This window comes from Hyperoodon ampullatus (genome assembly GCF_949752795.1).
Source record: "Hyperoodon ampullatus genome assembly, chromosome: 15".
In the NCBI taxonomy this organism is placed as follows: Eukaryota; Metazoa; Chordata; class Mammalia; order Artiodactyla; family Ziphiidae; genus Hyperoodon; species Hyperoodon ampullatus.
In genome coordinates, this window is record NC_136928.1 from 10,224,846 (window position 1) to 10,237,761 (window position 12,916).

General features: G+C 54.9%; 1 protein-coding gene across 1 annotated transcript in view; it reads right to left on the reverse strand.

The window, feature by feature from the left end:
- The window catches only part of POLR1A (RNA polymerase I subunit A), a gene marked incomplete at its 5' end in the record, with an annotated part of 76,757 nt that overhangs the window by 15,266 nt on the left and 48,575 nt on the right, over window positions 1-12,916 (reverse strand). The window contains 9 exons of the mRNA XM_079721373.1: window positions 648-862; window positions 1,769-1,990; window positions 2,820-2,985; window positions 4,681-4,763; window positions 6,054-6,206; window positions 7,212-7,310; window positions 9,073-9,231; window positions 9,351-9,433; window positions 11,773-11,956. Coding sequence (XP_079577499.1) covers window positions 648-862; window positions 1,769-1,990; window positions 2,820-2,985; window positions 4,681-4,763; window positions 6,054-6,206; window positions 7,212-7,310; window positions 9,073-9,231; window positions 9,351-9,433; window positions 11,773-11,956 — 1,364 coding nt within the window. The remainder of the gene's footprint in view (window positions 1-647; window positions 863-1,768; window positions 1,991-2,819; window positions 2,986-4,680; window positions 4,764-6,053; window positions 6,207-7,211; window positions 7,311-9,072; window positions 9,232-9,350; window positions 9,434-11,772; window positions 11,957-12,916) is intronic.

A 12,916-nucleotide genomic window follows, 5' to 3' on the forward strand; every position in this document is an offset into this window, starting at 1 on the left:
GGCTTAGTGAGCTGAGTGGGAAGGATCCCTGCATGACTGCTCTGAGACCGACGCCCCAGCAGGCATTCCCTGGGGGCAGTTTTGATGTTTTAACTCACTGTGGCTCAGTGCTGGTCCATGCCTGGCTTCCCACTTGCCTAGGCCACGAGATTTCTTTTTCCTGTTTTCTTTCTTTGTGAATAAGTCTAAGCTCAGGATTCCATGTGATCCTTCTTCCTTGAGGCTTTGAAACCCCAAACTCAAAGGATCGCTGGAATATTCAGACCAAACTCCTTAGGAAAGGCTGAGCTGTGGTGTCACGGGGGAGAGAATGGTCTGTCCCGGGTCACAGGGTTGGCAGCTGCTGACCAGATTCCCTGATTCTCACATAACCGTGCCCGCCACACCACACTCAAGAGAGGGGCCACCCGTGCAGGGCTCTGTCCCCGCAGAGCGCTCTTCCCCGTCGTGGCCCAGATGGGGGGTGCACTCCTGCCTACCTGCTCTCATCCGTCCCACAGGCCTCAGGGCCTGCAAGGCGCCCTCTGTTTCACTTCCCTCCTTCTTGCTGGAGTCTTGAACCCAGGAGGCTGCCAGAGTGGGCGGGGAAGGGCCTGAGAAGCAGATTCTCCCTCTGTGTGTGCTGCGCAATAAATCAATGTCATTACCTGTCCAGAGAGAGCTCCGATTTCTCGTAACTCCTCTCTGCTTGAGCTGCCCACTCACGACTGTAGTCATCCACCTTCTTTTCAAATGTTTCTGACACTGATGCAAAGTAGATGTCTGGGCGCCAGACAGACAGACTGGGGTCAGGACAAGGAGCCGCCTTCTTCTGGTATCTCCTCCGGCTTTGCTCATCTAACTCAGCCCACATCCTCAACATCTGAAAGGAAGGATGGGCCTCAGCTATGCTGGAGGACACCAGGAATAGGCTTCTCCTCCTGGGATGCCCAGTAGGATAAGAAGTATCAAAGGCATTGGCTTCAAATGAGAACAGGGGAAAGAGACAGAAACCTGACGGCAATGAGAAGGCCATCTTGACATCTGAAACACGGAGAGACCGAATCCATGCCAGGGCGCACTGCCTGACCAGGACTCTACAAGCGGCTCATCCTGGCCCTTCAAGCACAGGCAGGGTGACCTCGTTAAGTCACTGTCCAAAGTGAGCGTCTTGTAGCGCAAAATGGGGCGCTATTAATAATAATACTGGGAGGAGAGGCAAAGCCAGGGCTGTCTCAGGTCAACAAGGACAGTCACCACAAGCCAGGTGACTGTGCTGCATCCCCGTTTGTCCCCCACACAGGCTTTCACATGCTCGGTGCCCCAAAGCTGCCCCACAGCAGCTGCTTCAAAGCGCTCCCCTGCCTCCTGGCTCCCAGCTGTGCTTGGCTGACGGGAGGTCCCAGAAGCAGAAGGGCATGTGGGAGGACAGTGAGGCTGGGCATTCAGCCCCCACCCTCTCTAACGGATCTCGGAGCCCAGAACTCTTTACTGAGGGCTCCTGTCAGGTGGCCTCTGCCCACGGCCACCCTCTCCACCCCTGGTGACTGTTGATGCCTGTTGGGGGCGGGTGGGAACCCAACTTACCAGCCCTAGTTAGTTTCCTGGAACCCTGTCCACACCTCTGTAAAGATTCCCTTCCTTAAACCCCTATTTGAGCGCCATGTTTCCTGACCAGCACTGAATGAAGCCAGATTTCATGACTGTACCTTCCACCGGGAAAACAACTCCTCAGCCCCTCACCCCGACTGATCGCCCACCCCCGCCCCCCACCGAACCCCAGCATTACCTGGTGAGTCTCGGGGCTGCGGCCGTTCTGGTTTGCGCCCTCGAGGTTCAAGGCTTTCACAGCTGCTTGAATTTTCTGGGAATAATTCAAGAAGGCGCCTTTTCTCAGCAGGGCGTTGGAATGCTTGCTTTGCCATTTTTTGATGGCTTTGAAGTGGCGGAGAGCTTTCTGGGGATCTGCTCTGGATAAAACTTCATGGAGGTGCTTCGATTTCATTATCACCTAAACAAACAGACCACACGGACAAAACCAAAGAGATGAGGGCGTAACACAAGGGCCATGTCACACAACTTCACGGGACAGAGGTGGCCCGTGTGGAGCCCTCACGATGCCCCTGGGGGGGTCTGAGCACCGACTGCTAACCAGGGCCCTCACTCTGTGCCAATCAGACTTGGGAGCTGGCGGTCTCAGGAGCTGAGGTCACGGGGGAGAGACCATGACACTCAGAGTCCCTCCAGAACATGGCGCCAGGATGGAAAGGAGCCAGCCCCGGAGCACAACCTGCAATTCGACCACCTGCTTCATGACCTTGGACAGGCCATGTCAGCTTCAGTTTCCCAGTCTGTAAAACAGGGTGACTGCTGAGCCAATGGTGACGATCGCTCTTGAGGCAGTAAGGTGTGGTATGAAAACCACGGGCTTGTGTGTCAGAGGGCCTGGGTGCAGACAAAAGCCCTGCCACTCACCAGCTCGTCACTTAAACCCTGACCCTCAGCTGCCTTGGCTGTAAAATGGGCAGAGGGTCACCTGCGTCCCCAGGCTGCAGGGAGGAGGAAGGGAGACAGCAGCCATGGTGCGCTCTAGTTGAGGACCCAGTACAAGGCAGATGCCCCACATGCTGCAGTTTTTCTAGACGTACGCGTGCCTCTCTGGCATCTCACGGGATGAAGCACACAGAGGGAGGGGCTCGGACAATGTCAGACGTTCCAAGGCATCGCCTGGTGCTTCTGAACTCTTCCCACTCTAGTTTTCATCGGCAAGGCTCAGGGCGGGAGGCCCACTGCACGGCCCCCGCCCCACGATCCACAGGCGCCGGGGGCCGGCACACTACCTCACAGTTGCTGGCGAGGAAGGGGAACTGCTTGGGCTGCAGGAACTGCGTCTTGGGGATGTCCAGGCCGTCCTCCCCGTACAGGAACTGCACCACGCTGCCGTCGCTGTCGCGCACCGTCAGGTCATACTGGACGACCAGCCCCTCCAGGTGCTTGATGATGCACCTGCACAGGGACCACTGGCTCAGCGCCCACCAGGCAAGCCCCTAGGACAGGCTGGCTCCCGTGCCCCAGGCTCTGAGCTATAGCACCTCGCGGCCAGGGGCTGCAGCCACGTGTCTTGAGGAGGTTGGCTGCCCCGCTCGACCCCGGCTCCCATCTCCAGCCCCAGCTGCTGGGACCACTGCCTGTTCTGTCACTCCCTGGCACGGCAGGGCTCCCCAGGGACCGGTGTCCTTAGACCCAGGAGGCAGGCAAAGCAGCGGGGCTGTCTCCCCGTCCAATGCTTCTCTCACGCCATTAGTCCAGAGACTGTCGGGGACAAAGCGGACCTTAGGAACTAAATGCTGACGTGATAGCCCTAACCCGGTGCCTTTTCTCCTCAGTGCTCCCAGCGGTCAGCTGCCGCCCTCAACCTGCCCCCCTCTGCTGCCCTGGTGCTGGCCTGAGCTTACTTCTCTGGCCACCCTGCCTTGGTTTCTCCTCCTGCCATCTTCAGAGGGGGTTTCCTAGGAGCCACTGTTCCCCTGAGCTCCAAGGACAGAGCTCGGCACTGTCTTCTTGGCACCCAGCCCAGGGCCTGGCAAGGTTGCAGCTGAGCACCCATGTCCCCTTTGCTGAAGGTGCTGAGGTGCCAGGCACCTCACAGGGCTGCGGCTCTCAGCACCAGCCACGGCCCCGGAGGCTGCATCTCCAGGCCTCTCCCTGCAACGTGTCCCCTTGCTTATCCTGCCGCTGCCCCCCCACGCCAGCCACACTTTCTCTCTCCCCTCGGCAGCGTCCTGCTTTCTGTCCCCCAGGCCACTGTGCTGCCACTCAGGCCTGACGCCTCCTGCCTCGTGTTCATTTCAGCCGGTTGCCCCACGTCTTTGCCGCGTCGACTTCTCCCTTTCCATCGCCACCCACAGGGGCAGCCTTCCAACCTACGGCCCCTGCTACCTGAAGGAAGGCTCTCGCCCCTTCTGCCATGACCCCCCACCGGCAGAGGCGTCCCGCGGACCTCTGTGCCCTTTGCCCCTGTGGCTGCCACTCCTCATTCCAGCCGGGATCCCTGACACCCTCCTCTTCCCGCCCCCACCCCCAGACTTCCGTGATCACTCGATTCCTAGCTTTTTCTACACTCCACAGGTATCCTTGAATGATTTAAGAGGATGGAGGTGGGGCGTCACCCCTGCTCACAGGTCGATCTGGCCCTGTAATCCACGCCGGATGCAGGAACTCAGGGCGCCCCAGCCCAGACCTGCTTGTTTAATTTCCTCTCTGGGAGGAAAGGGAACACGTAGCTTCTCTGACTGGCCTGTTTGGGCAGGTGGGAGGTTGAAGCTTAAAACTGAGACCGGCCTGGCTCCGAGTGCCGGACTCAAGGGGCCTGGAATCCTCTCTGCCCCAACCGCAGAGCCCTCCTGGTGGGGGGAGGACCAGTTCATCACCACCCAGGACCTTTCCCCCAGGGAAAGGCGCACACGCGGACGCACGGGCCCTTCCTATAAACCTCTGAGCTCACACTTCACCGATCCTCTAGGAGGGGAAGGATATCTGCTATTTTCTGTCTTGGGCCACCCATGGACATTTCTTTCTAGAAGTTTTTCCATCCAAAGGGATCTTCGGTGAATTGTCGATGAAAATGTGAAACAACTGACAGAGGTGAACGGACCTGCGACGCTGACGCCACCTGAAGGTGGCACAGCAGGTGCGCTTTACCTTTGGAGGTAGCCGGAGCGGCTGGTCTTCACAGCGGTGTCCACCAGGCCCTCTCGCCCGGCCATGCAGTGGAAGAAGAACTCCTGTGGGAGAAGCGGGGACCCAGGTCCCCGGGGTGGCGGTGAGGACAGTGTGCTTCCTAAAGGGTGGCTCAAGCCGGCGCCCCCGGCAGCTCTGATGTCTCCCACGGCCCCAGGGACTCCTGCCCTCCCCTGGGGTCGCCTCTGTCTTATGCTGCCCAAGCGCAGAGGGACAAACGGAACAGGAGTGCCAGCTCCCATTCCCAGGAGTCCGTCCTCAGAGCCATGTCCCACACCCCACACGCACCCCACTTTCCAAACAGAAATGGCACTGGTGCCTCATCATGCAGTGTCTTCCAAAAGTCCACAACGAGAAACGGGTTTATAACAGTAATCGGCAAACACGTACATACATACACACACACACACGTGCCGATAAAGATAACATGACTCGAGCTAAAACTCTATGAAACGACCCCACCCCTCACTCGGATGCTTTCTTTACCACCCTACTCTGCTTCACGCCATGAAGTCGATCATTTCATGATTCACGAAGGGGTCGCCACCAGAGTTCAGAACTCTCCGGTCTACGTCAGCTCCCCGCCACCCTTTGCCAGAGGCCACGGATGACCACGGAAGAGTCCGTGTGGGACTGCGGGAGGAGCCCTGGGAGCGGCTGGTGGCCCTGACGCAAAGGGTCGGTCCCGTTCACAACCTGGACTTAGCTGTCTGACCACGAGAGGCGTCCTTGCAGAGACGCACTAGACCAGGGAACAGAAGGTACTAACAGTCGAAAAGCCATTTCTGCCAAGTGTGAGGAGAAAGCCTTTCTCTTAAGGGAGAGTTGTGCTGCTGACTGAGGAAAAACTAGACATTTGCTACAGCTGGTCAATTTTCCCAAGGTCAAGGAGGAGCCAGGGGAGGTTCTCTTAGGGAAGCTTTGTGAAATAAATCTCTGTGACGCTCCTTTTGGCCACACAGAGCAAACTGATGAGGGGCCTCCCCGTCCCCAGCTGCCCTCAGATGCAGGGAAGAACCAGTCGAGAAAGGACACACAGCAGAAGGAGGTAGAGCTGGGACTGATCTCGTTCACCTTCCCATTCATCAGCAATCCTTCCCGAGCACCCGCGATGTGCTAGGCACCGGGCTGGGCTCTGGCATTATGATGGCAAACAGGACATGGCTGCATCCTTTTGGTCCTTGCAGGCCCCAGGGTCTAGTGGTAAGCGGGGATAGCCTGGCACTTATTACTTGGCTGTCTTTGCTTAAAGCTGCTGGTGAAGGTCATAGGCCTCTTACTGTTGAGCTTAAGAGATGAAGATAACAGCCCAAAGGAAAAACCAAAATACATACAGGAGGCTTGATGCCGGTGAGGAATCTGCCAGTGACGAAGCCGCCAGCCCTGGGGGTGAACTCATAAGGCTCGAAGCAGGGCAGTGACTTGCCAGATGCCATCAGCGGGGGTCTCCGACCTTCCAGTTCGATCTGGCCCAGCAGGCACGAGATCTGGGAGAAAGGAAACCCAAAGGCAACTGAAGACCCACATGCTCGTTAAATGACGGTCTGTCCCAGCAGGGGATGGGGGGCCTGCTCTTCCAGAAAAACTGCATGGGAACCAAGTTCCTGACGGCCAACCTAGACTGCTAAACGAGCCAAGAGAGCTGACCTTTCAGGAAGATGACTGTGCCTTCCTTTCCATGACGGCGATTTTCGCATTTGGACTCAGTTGAAATGGACGGTGTTTGTAAAAGCATCCGTGTTTCAGGAGCATCACGTGTTATACTTGGACAGGACCCCCAGGTCCTAACAGGGAAACTGAGACTAGCAGAAAAAGTAGCTTACTGTGATCTTTAACATTCTCAGGTCAAAAGAGAATAAAACTGCCTATTAATGTTCTTGGGGGGAAAAGAGCAGCGAGTCTGGATTTTACTTAGTCAAAAGGGCTTCCCGATGGCCTCCAGCCTTTTAAGCCCATTCCTATTGCTCTCTGCTCACCAGATAATGAGCTGGTCCTTAAGACCCTCTCAAGGTCATCAAGATTTTTTTTAAAAGTTGCTAAAGTTTGTGAAAATGCTGTGATAGCACTGCAGTAATTGGAGGAGGTAACAAGCCAAAAATTAAAGGTTAAGAAACCTCTAGGACAATGCCTATAATGTAATACTAAATGAAAAAAGCAGATCATGCAAAATTTCAGGATCTCAGCTAAGATTATAAATACACACACACCGTGTTTATATATAATGTGACTATGTATAATAATACAGTATGTAAGTTTACAATATGTATCTGTCTGATACACATCAGTATCTGGATACTTGTATCGGTATCTGTCTATAACACTTCACAGTGGTTAGCGCCTGCACTGATTTCAACATACTTTTGTATTTTTCAGTACTTGACACATTTTGTACGGAATGTGGATCCTTTTAAAAATAGAAACAAATCTGAAAAGTGCCTCCTGCAACTACCCCACCCTTCTGCAAACCAGCCAGCACCCGCCCTGGCTCACACCTGCATGGTATTCACAGTTGAACCTTTGGCTCCAGACTGCACCATCATCTGCAAGTTGTTCTCTGGGAACTGTCTGTGCAGGCCGAAAGGCATGCATGCCTGCAGATGGAACACACGCACTGGTCAGTGACTCACCCTCTTGGGAATCCCAGGTTCAGAAAGTAAATCCAAGATGCAGGAGCCAACACAGACTATTTATCTAGAGAGAAGCGCAAGATCCCACGCGAGGTAAGAAGTCTCATCCGGCATCAACCCTTCGGCTAGAAGCCCTAGAGAGAAGTCTAAAGGATGGCCCAGTACAGCAGAAACTTACACAACATTTTAAATCAACTATACTCCAAAAAAAACTAAAAAGAAAAAAAAAGAGGATGGCCCAGGGCGCTGCGTTCTCTTGACACCTCTGCCAGGAAGCCGGAAAGGAGATGCAGAGGGGTGAGCATCTCCAGTTCGTGATTCTGAAAAGCAGCTGGTTAAAAATAAAACCTAAGGTGGTGCCCTTGGGAACCTGTCCAGCAGAGCATGGCCTGGCCCTGGACAGTAGCAATGATGACCAATGTCTGTGTCACATTTACGTTTCCCAACGTGCTGCCCAAGCACCAAGCAGGAGGCTCACCTTGGCTCCTGGGCCAGCGGAAGCGGGCAAAGCCCCCAGGGGGACCAGGGAGATGCTGAGGTGGGGGGAGCTCTGAGTCTATCTAAGCTTCTGCCTGGGGTTGCAGAGACCCAGCCCCACACAGGAGAGGCAGAGTGGATGGGAAGAGCTGGAGGAACAAGAAAGAATCCTAAGATGCTTCTGAGACGATGCCCCACCTGCAGCAGCCCCAGTCAGCCCTAGAAGCTGAGCCTCCTGGTCTTCACGCGGTGCTGGAGGGCTCCTCTGAACCACGCCTCTCAAGGACGGAACTGTACCAACAAGGTCTGCATTCTTGGCAGCTGAGGGGATGCTGACAGCCAGTCAGAGGACTCCAGGAGCAAACACTGACTTCTTTTGGGCACTGGCCATGCCTCCCTCCCTCCTCCTCAGGTGGGGCCTCAAGGCCCAGGAGGCAGGGTGGGGGCCAGGTGGGTTCCTTCAAGCCGCAGGATTGGGAGCCCCAGCTCTGGGCTGAGAAGGCGAGAGAACGGGGTCTGCCATCCTGGCGTGTGCGGGGACGTCCCTCTCCTTTCTCAGCTGCGCAGGAAGGGGCTTTGGAGGACTGGCAGGGCGCTCACCTGCTCTTCCCATCCCCACCCCCCTGGGGGAGGACACCTGGCTCAGACCGTTCACATCACACAAGATCTCACAGCAAGTCCGCGGCAGAGCCGGGACGCGAACCCAGGCCTTCACCCCGGGTCCCCCATACAAGCAGCCCTGGTGGTTCTGATCCTTCATTCTGCCCCTCCACCCTGCAGTGGCCCCTGGGAAAGATTTCTTCCATCCCCTTTAATGCAGTTACCCCAAAATACAAACATTTAAAATGGAAAATAGTGGGGAATTCCCTGGTGGTCCAGTAGTTAGGACTTGGTGTTTTCACTGCCAAGGACCTGGGTTCAATCCCTGGTCGGGGAACTAAGACCCTACAAGCTGTGCGTGGTCAAAAAAACAAAAAAACAGATAAACAAAAAAGGAAAAAAGAAAAATAGTGCAATGCCTTCTTTCTCAGCATTCATCAAAGACCCTTCCAGACCCCAACGGGGTGAGGGAATGAAGCCCTTGGCTTTTCAAAACGATCAATTCTACTCGCCCCACCTCACGTCTCACCTAGTCAGCTATTAAACAGCCAAATTGCTCCAAAGAGCCCAGAGTGAGAATCAAAATGTAATTTTTTTAAAAACCAGCATTCAAAACGGTGGTGGTAAGTGCACACACTGCTGGACGAACCTTGTTAATTTCATTGCTGTAATGGTTCACTTCCTCCTTGAACTTCAGATCAATCATGTTAAAATCCCTCGGGTCTTTGCCCAGATGGGCATCCTGCCACTTCCCTCGGACCTCATCACACGATGCCACTTCTGGAAGGTTTAATGCAGCCCTGACAGCCTAGAATGAGAAAAGGAAAACGTCTAAGGCTGCAGCCAAGTGAGGAGGGTGTGGGCTTCATCTCGTTGGAGCCCAGCCAACCCTCTGCGGCAGGCAGTAGCCACCCAGGCCCTCCTCACCCGGGGTCCACAGTGGGTGGACTCTTCAATGATCCTGTGTCTCCTGACATCTGCCTTTGGCTTGACCAAAATGTCTTCCACGCCTGTGAAGTGAAATAGACAAGCTTGGATGCGACTCGGCCTGACTTCTCACCAGGCCGTGAACTTGGTGAGGTCAGGGCACGGAGCACGGTGCCACAGATGAGGGAGCACCTGAATAATCATGGTGACATTCATAACACCATTAAGAGACTGCTACCATCTCTTAAGGGCTTATCATTTTACAAATGACAAAACTAAGGCTCGAACTTGAGCCCAGAGTTACAGAGGCAGAAAGTAAATCCAAGCCCACGTCCCAGACTTGTGCTCTTAGCCACCAGCTATACTCCCTCCATTCAATAAAAACATGTTGGATGGATGGGCTAGAGGTGAAGATGACGTTTTGGGTGAAAAACTGAGTTTGAGGAAAGAAGAGAGGGAGGGAGAGGACATCCTAGTTTTGACTCCCAGCAGTCACACTTCGTAGGGACCAGCCTATATGGTTGTGAGAATGTGTGTGCAGGCACACACACAGACATGCTCAAGCCTGGGTGACAGGGACCACCACCGCAGGGTCCCCTTCATTGCACTGGAAGGAGGAAAGCCTGGGTCACTTCAGTTAAGCCTGTCCTTCTGGCTTCAAAGGGCTGAGGAATTCCTCACCTTGGGCAAGAAGTCTTCCCACTTTCTCTTTCAATGAACTATTTTCTGTCTACATCTGAGAGCTACTGGACTCCGAAGTCCCTCTGCCAATGTCTGAGTGGGAAGGGAGACAAACGCTGCACTGTTCCAAAGCTGGGCTAAGATGGCTGGGACTCCCACATGCAAAGTCCTGGAAGCTTGAGAGCCTCTAAAGAACTTGCGTGAGCAGGAGGGGAAAGAAACTGTCCCTCTGTGAGGAAGCCACAACCGTGAAAGTGGGCCCTTCCACGGGGTCGGCTCCCGACCACCTTGCTGTCCCCCAGTGACCTCCGGCTGCGCGTGCTAGAAGGCACCATGGCTAGCCCGGCTTCCCCTCCGAGCTCGACGCCCAGCTTGGCCCTGCGCCCTCTCAGTCTCTTGGCACCAGATGGTCTTTGCACTTTGGCCAATTTCTCCTCGTACCATGTGCTAAGCAGAGCTGCTTGTTAGGTTTGGTCCTCGTCACTGTCTGGGTGTGGGATCTTCCTGCCCTTTTCGCTTTTAAAGATATTTGTTCAAGGGTGTTCATCCCAGCAGTATCGTGAAAACCAGGAAAGAGCTTAAATGTCTAATAACAGGAACTGGTTAAATAAGCTACGGTACATCTACACAAGTAGAAGAGTCTGTAGCCACAGACCTGAGGATGTCGGTTTATATCTGCTCACCCAAGAGGACGTTTATAAAACACATCTGCAAATGGAGGGTGGGGAGCAGGTTACAAAAGACTAGGTAGTGTAGGATCCCCTCTTTTCTGAATGTGTTTGCACTTGGAAAGTCTAGAAAGACACACATCAAATCGACATTGGTGGTTATCTCTGGCAGTTGAATGCTGGGTGATGTTAAATTATTTTCACACCCGTACTACATTATTTTGACTTGTCCACAATTAATAGAAATTATACAATTATGCAGGCCCCACTGCAGGCTGACGAGCAAACTCCAGCTGCAGCAGGCCCACCGGCCCCGTGTCTACACGCCAGCCAGTCCACGGACACAGGGTCTCAGCCCCACCGCTGCTGGTCTTGTCGGCTGGACGATTCCCACGCTCACTGGGGCTCCTGCTCAGCACGCAGCCCGTCACCCATTCCTCACAGGAAACTGCCGAAGGGCTCGGACTCTGCTCTGTGCACCTGGAGACACGCTGCCCAGAATGAGCTCGGGGCACAGAAAGTATCTGCACACTTGTTTTCTCTACCAAAGTCAACTTCCTAAACAGCGGGCTCTCATTTCCAGGGAGGAAGCCCGAGAGTTCCTCTTTCTATCTTAGGACCACCTGACAGGTCTGCCCCAACATGGTGTTTCCAACCTCACCTGCTGCATCGGGAGGTGCAGGCAGTTCTGACAACAGGGAGGACCCTAGATGGAGTGTGGAGGATTCTGGAAGGGCACTTGCAAGAGAGAATGGAGGTGAGTGTGAGTGTGAAAACATCGGTCTCAGGGACCGAAAACCAGAAAGGGTGGGGTTGAGAAAGAGACAGAATGGACATGGAGATGGGGGTGCAGGGGGGTGTCATTCTGTGCTATGTGAAGAAACATGGGGTTGGGGGGCGGGGGAAGCACTGAGAAGGAGCAAGGCTGTGAAGTGTCGCTGGTGGCCGAGTGAGGACGCCTTTGTAGAAGGAGCCCGGCTGTTCCCCTGGAGGCTGCTAGGAGAGCCGGGGAGACGTGCTGGTGGGCGTGCTGGCCAGGGGAGGGGGCCCCAGGGCCACCTGCCCACACTCACCCAAAGTGAAGCCTCTGTAGAGCTGCAGGTAGGCGGTGAAGAGGCGGGCCAGGCAGGTGAGGACCTTGCCGCTGGTCTCCCCGCCGTAGATCTCGTAGCAGCAGTGGACCAGGCCGTAGGCGGAGCTCCCGTAGTGCGCCTTGTCCAGCACCCCGCAGAGCAGTTCCCCTTCCCTGATGACCACCTGCAGAGGGACGGCCACCAACGCTGGGCTGGAGGCAACGCCTCCCATGTGAGGCCCCCAAGCCCACTCCATCTCGTGTCTTGTTAACCTTATTGTAACCTGCCTCAAGCCCTCGATGCAAGGAAGACTACACACACACACACACACACACACACACACACACACACACACACACACACACACACGATATTTCAGTGTGTTCTTATGCCCCCTGCTCCCTCCACCCATCCGTACTGACTTAAAGTCAAGGATCTGGGCTTCCCTGGTGGCGCAGTGGTTGAGAATCCACCTGCCGATGCAGGGGACACGGGTTCGTGCCCCGGTACGGGAAGATCCCACATGCCGTGGAGTGGCTGGGCGGGAGAGGCCACAACAGTGACAGGCCCACGTACCACCAAAAAAAAAAAAAAAAAAAAAGTCAAGGATTCTTGACAAACACCGTGTGGCTGGAAATGAGAACACCTAGCGTCTAAGCTTCATGACCGTGACCTTGGCCTAGGTACTCCCTGCCTTGTACCCTGGGAATAAGAAAAAGACCACCTTTTAATATCATTTAAGGCCTGAATTTGCACTTCCGTAAAGTTGGGTTCAAGCCTTAGAAGCTAATTCAAGGTGCCACACACGTTAGCGTATAATCTAGGAAGGGAGAGAAGATGGGCAGCTTGGGTTCCAAATGCAGGTGCGTGTTAATGCGTGTTAGACCCCGTGACAAGGCACTTGTGAGCCGGGGCCCTGGGGATGCCCCTCCACCAGGAGCACACAGAGGCCTTGGCCGTCTTTAGCGTGTCTCTCTCCTGCGGCAGCACTGTGGCCCCCTGCCCACCCCCCCCCACAAACCCCTCGTGTGGCTGCCCCCGAGGCCTGGTTCCTAAGCACAGAGCTGGGAGGTGTGAAACCTCACAGCAGCGTAAGGATCTTCAGCCTCTCAGGGGTCTCAGGGGAAAACACAGGGTCTGCATT